Source organism: Dermacentor variabilis, chromosome 3 (assembly GCF_050947875.1).
Source record: "Dermacentor variabilis isolate Ectoservices chromosome 3, ASM5094787v1, whole genome shotgun sequence".
In the NCBI taxonomy this organism is placed as follows: Eukaryota; Metazoa; Arthropoda; class Arachnida; order Ixodida; family Ixodidae; genus Dermacentor; species Dermacentor variabilis.
In genome coordinates, this window is record NC_134570.1 from 196765054 (window position 1) to 196771053 (window position 6000).

At 44.5% G+C, this 6000-nt stretch overlaps 1 protein-coding gene across 1 annotated transcript in view; it reads right to left on the minus strand.

Moving 5' to 3' along the window:
• Positions 1 to 5554, minus strand: part of LOC142574383 (carboxypeptidase Q-like) — a 29264-nt gene extending 23710 nt beyond the window's left edge. The window contains exon 1 of the mRNA XM_075683479.1: positions 5259 to 5554. Within this exon, the coding sequence (XP_075539594.1) occupies positions 5259 to 5483 (225 nt within the window). The 5' untranslated portion in view covers positions 5484 to 5554. The remainder of the gene's footprint in view (positions 1 to 5258) is intronic.
• Between the last annotated feature and the right edge of the window lie 446 nt (positions 5555 to 6000).

A 6000-nucleotide genomic window follows, 5' to 3' on the forward strand; every position in this document is an offset into this window, starting at 1 on the left:
GCGCGTATATTACCTCTTCAAAGATGTCACATGAAGCACTTGCAATGTTTTACCGCACCCCTTTGGGAACCGAAAGTGGAGGCAACTATACTTGAAGAGAATGTGCGACATGCTACGGACGATGTATAAGGAAAACTTGAAGTTTCTAAGTTACATAGGTGGCTTCGAAAATATTGGGGTATCATCCATTCTAGACGACTGGCGATGCTACAATGATTAACAACTTCTCCTGCGATGTGTCTGTTACTGGTGATGATATGTTATGACCATTATTAGAAGCTGCGCTCACCAATTGGTGCATAAGCCATAGCATGCACCCACTGGTTGAGTCGCCGACTTCGTTCTTCCGAGAGAGATTGCCATGCGCGAAAGCGTGTTGCTCTACCTTTTGAGGAACGAAACGATTCACCTCATCCAGGCGCCTCGCCGGAAGCACCACAGCGGCTGTCACACACACACACACATACGTGTATTTTTGAAGCATTGCATCACAGGATATGGCACAGAAATAGTTCAAAGCATAGGAGCACGTAGAAAAATAACAGGACTTCACTGACGTTTCGGCCATGGACCGGCCTTCATCAAGAGTGCGATTGCAAGCACACGTTTGCGATTTGCGTTTTACTTTACATTTTAATTTTACATTTTGCGATCTGAGCACGTAATTTATGCATTTTTCTCCGTAAAAGAAAAAAAGAAGTACGAATACAAACTGTGCGAACACACTCAGAAACGCACACACGGACATTGAACTTTCTATTGCATTAATAAATGCTTCTTTCTGTTCGTCTCTCACCCAGTCGCACACAAGCAGTGGAATATAACCAGCGACATAACGGTTAAATATTAAATAATTGCTGGGCAGTGCGTCAAGTGTCCTAACAATTCTAACTGCAATACTATTTCTAGAATATTCGTAAGCTCCCTATCTGCACGCATCACAAGAGAGCCATAGTTGATTTGCCCTGTCTCCTTGGTGAACTAAACAAAGTATGTTGCTCATGTATCTTCTAAATGAAAACCAGGTTGCCAGTCATCTGCGACGTAAGTTGAAATTGTGTATGTTGATTACATTTCTAGAACACTGCATGTACGAGCGTACTTTACTAATGGCGTAGGATTTTTGGCCCAAAGTCATCAAAGAAGTCAACGTTCGCCAAAGTTGATATTTCAAGAGAATAGGGGTAGTCTCATGGAAAATGGGTGGGCAAAATTTAAAGAACTTTACTTATATGGGCCTTGCAAATAAGATCTATAGCCGAAACATGGAATGCGCTTTACGGTTTTTATCCGTAACCTTTCCCTGTTTGCTGAAGCAAATGTAAATTATACCAGGTTCACATATGGAAGATATGTGGGGTATTATAATTCTAACGTGTGGAAAAAATTTAATGTCCTTGACCTAATTGGGAGCATTGAAAATTACCACTCAAGCAACGTTTTCTTCCTATATAATGCGTTCCGCAAGGCACGAAGTAAATAAACAGCACGCGGTTCACATTTAGTAAGAGTAAGGTGAATGTTACGAGTGGGCAACGTTCAGAGCCCGTGGGTCAGTTGCGGCCTTTGCAGTAATATATGCACGCAAGCACCACGGCGCGTTGTAAGCAGCAGGCTTTAAGGTCACCGCAAAATTTGGGCCGCTGTATTGAGAGTAGTATGACTGCCTACGAAGCAAAACTATTAAAATCGGCAAAAACATAATACAGTTGTGTCGTGTGTTACATTTCTGCGAGTTCTCGGGAATTTATTACAGCTTTTTAAAAAAAACCACCTGTGCGTCCTTGAAAGCCTGATACGGTTTTATTCGCAATGTTTCCCAATGTGTCCAGAGAACCCTATGCCGCACCATGTTTATAATTGGTGGGAATCGGGTATATGGTGTAATTATTATGTGATGAAAGCTTAACGTTTCGGAATAATTATTCAATTCATAGATAATTGCGAAATGCCTCTTTTCTCCACATCTTGTTGCGTTTCATGAGGTTCCTCCGGTGTCCTTTGTGATTTAAACGAGTTACCTTGATTATGCTTTGATAAAAGTGAGACAGCTTATTTCGTTATGTAAGTAAACATCTAATTACGCGGGTTAACCATGTCATTTGCAGAAAATTACTTATACTAGCACTCCAGTGCATTGTGGGTGCTTTATTAGTGTCGTAGACTTGAGCTAGCAGTACTGGTGGAACCAACAAAGAAGCCTAGACAAATTGAAGGAAATTGGTGGGAACGTTATTACTGATGGACGCACAAAGTAGGATGCATGTGGTTGAACAACGACATCTGCGAAAAATTTCTTTAATATGTGCCTGAAGCTTTTTATACCTTGTTTTCTTTCTGTGGTTTTGTGTTTGTGTCTGTACTAAGTGGGGTGATGAAATTTAGAAATTTTCAGGCGCAAGTTGGTGTCAGCTAGTGCAAGAAAGGGGTAATTGCAGATCGCACGGACAGTCCTACAGTGGATATACATAGGCTTATGATGCTTATGATGATCATGAATGATGATGACTCTGAAATAATGAATGAATGAACGCTGTACCTTCATATTATTCGCCTACTGTAATTGTACAATGTGCCGCATACCGTACAGTATTGATGCTGAACTTCCATATGTGTTGACCTTCTCTATTGACCTCGAACTGTAATGCCCACTAGGTGACAGGTACGTAATAAATAAATAAATTAAATAAACAGTTAAATAAATTCGAAATAAATAAATGCGCTATCTGAAACATTTAATGCAGCTGCTCAAGAAACGGCGTCGCTGGAAATTGGGTCATTATTATGCAACGTCGCCCCAGCCTGTTGTCTTTTTGGTAATATATTTACTTGAATTCTGTAAGCCAAAGAAAGGCTGCCAAGCTCAGTCGTGTACTGCATAATGCAGGGTACAGTTAAAGCTCCAGTTAGCGAAACCCGACATTACGAAGTTCCCGATCTAACGGAGAAATTTCAGTTACCCAGCAAGTACCTATCAGGTTCGATGTAGTCATCGACCCAAATTAACGAAATGAGCTTACATTCAACCCCAATTAGCGAAGCTTTTTCATAAATAAGTACGTAAAAAAGCTGCGATTTCTTTCTAATTTAGACGCAGACGAGCTTTTGTTCAAGCGTTAAAACAAACTGGCACCCTAGTCCCAGCCCTAGTTCTACTTTGACGAGGCTGCACGCCGCGGCCATGCACGGAACAACGGACTCAGCAGTCGCTACCGTTCTTAGGTAGCAGATGGCACTCGGGCGGGGGTTGGTGGGGCGCCCTTACGGACTTTTAAAGCGAAAGCTTTACTACGCCAGGCAGCGAACCATGTCGCGCCGTATTCCGTGGCTGACGAACGACCTTGAGCCGCCGTTGCCTAGCAACGCCGCAGCCGCGCTCCAACAGATGGCGTCGCCGTCGACGCCGCTGCCGTCACCGTTCGCTCCACCAGATGTGCTCCTCTGGACGTAGAGGGAGAGGAGGTGTCGCCTAGCGGGGGGCGACACCTCCTCTCCCTCCTGTGTTTAAAGCCAACTACGTAAGCACTCTTTTTCTACTCACACAATAGTCGTTTCATTGGATATATGCAGTTCCAGGAAAGGCTAGCCAGGGTTTTTTTTATGATATACAAAAGGCCATATCAATATTTTATGCGGCATGTTGCATGCCGCACTAGTGCTTCCGAATATTGATTTGAAGACCGCATAGCTGATTAACGCACAGTTAGACAGAACTGGTACATTTACGCAAGCAACGCAGAAGTGTGATGTTCTTGCTGCAGTGATGTACAGAACCGCCTTCAAAAAGAAATATTATTGCGATAGCGATTATATCGACACTCAAGGCACATTTCTGCTGTCGCCGTCACCGTGATGTTCCGTATAAAGTAAAAGGGCGCTAAAACCGTCTCCGCGCTTCCTATGCTGTATGCGCGAGTGAAAGTGCATGAGGGTGAGCCAACGAACGCGCTTCAATCGCGCGTGCGCGAACGAGGAACGCGGGCTGGAAGCAGGAGGCACCGGGATCAGGCGATGGAGGTGGGCGTTCTTCTCCGGCGGCTGCTAGGGTGACTCGATTCCCTCGTCCGCCACTCCGTACCGAGTGGATACACTTGCGGCGTCTACTACGGCGTTGGGCCAACGCCACCTAGAAAAAAATATTTGGTTGGGCACGCGAATAGCGTACGCCGGAGTAGACGCCTTTGGCGGACGCCGTAGGGTTGCGTTGCCGGCGCTCATGTGTCTTGAAAGCGGTCTGCGACGCGGCCAAAGTGCGCGCTCCCGCGGCCCCGGTCTTCGAAGCGATCTGCAATATTTCCAGAGTGCGCGTAGTGTCGGTAGCAATGTATGCGCTGTGATTTCGACGTTTCGTACGCGTTGAGGCAAGAGATGCACGATGGTGAATTCACTTGCTGCTGCCGCGATTTCTCAGTCCAGCATTCTGACCGCAAGTTTCCGCGTTCATCGACCGAAGTGTCTTCATGTTTACCTGTGTGCGCGCAACACCGTGCTTTTTAATTTAGTTAGACCATGTTGGCAACCTAGTTGGTTTGAATCCATGATGAAATATGTAAGCACGACTGAAGGTAGACGTAGAAAGAACCAGACACAAAAAGACAGCGCTGTCCTGTGTGTTTCTCCCTATACGTCCTCGTTCAGTCACGCTTACATAATCTGTCATTGCTAATCTAGTTAGCCAGCGAATGTTTACAAGTTTGCACGATCACTACTACCACTATCCTTACTTCGTGTAGCTATTCACTAATTTGCTATTGCAATCGATGCATCACCTTCTGTGCGAAACTGCAGTTCTTTAGGGAGAGTGCCACATTTGATTTACATTTACATTTCATTTACCTTCATCGCTCTTTAACAGATACAAAAGTCTGATTACCGGAAGTCAATATCGTAAAGTATGTTAAGGTAAAGTTGCTCACTCGCGCATTTACTTTAGTAAAAAGGTTGGCAGCCTTCGCGATGGATACCTTCAAAAACATATCGTCTGGTTTCACCATACGCCCTGCGCGCTTCTACTGTTTCCAGGCAATTTACGGTGCACTTGCTCTATGAAACTACAGAAAAGCGTTCGTCGTTACACAACCTCGAGAGTAAGCTGGGCATACTCCATGCAGTGCGAGCACAAAAAGGAGCCGTCATGGGGTAGTGCACAGCAGCGAAGGCGAGGATAACAGTCTTTTGTTCACGCCATATTTGGTATAGTTGCGTACGTATGTTCGGAAATTAGAATTGGCTTAGCCGCCAGTTGATTGAAAACGTACCTTTTGGCGATTTTTGCGCAGTTCTTCGAACGAGTCTACGACTAGGACTGGTGCAGTAATACCGCGACGAGGCGTGGGCGCACTGTATCCGAGTCCTAAAACGGGCAGCTTCTTCAACTGCGGCGACATCATCCAAGCCTCTTCAGATCCTCTAACCCAATGCGGTACTCTCACTGGCTCCGTGTGCACATTGTCGAGGCGGCGACGCTTGAGCAACTTGACCATGTAGTTTATGCTTCTCTCTAATGCATTTGTACCAGTGAACCTTGTACGATAGGTGTCGACAAAAAATGCCAGCTCTTCGTAGGTCTTGTTTCTCTCAGAGCCATGCACAACCTCATTGATGATGGAATGTATGACTGGGGCGTATTCTCGAACCTCATTCACGATGTTCCTGCTCGGGAGGCGGCGGAAACAAGAATGATAATTAGGGCGCTATTAGACTGATATGGACGCAAGCGAAGCAACAATTGATACTTAAGTGATTCAACGAATTGTATCAAAGTAATAAATTCAGTAAGCGCACATTGTCAAGTTGCTTGCAGTTGCTTATTAAATTAAATTTTTTTTTTACTTTGCACGATGTTTGGTAAATTTCAAAGACGAATAAAATCAAGGTTATCACCTAGTGAATTCACAAAAGCATCCACTGATGATGAACAACAAGGCGACCAATGCTTATCGTTATACATTCGGAAGTCTAGGACCATAACGAATAAAAATTAACTAATTCTAACTATCT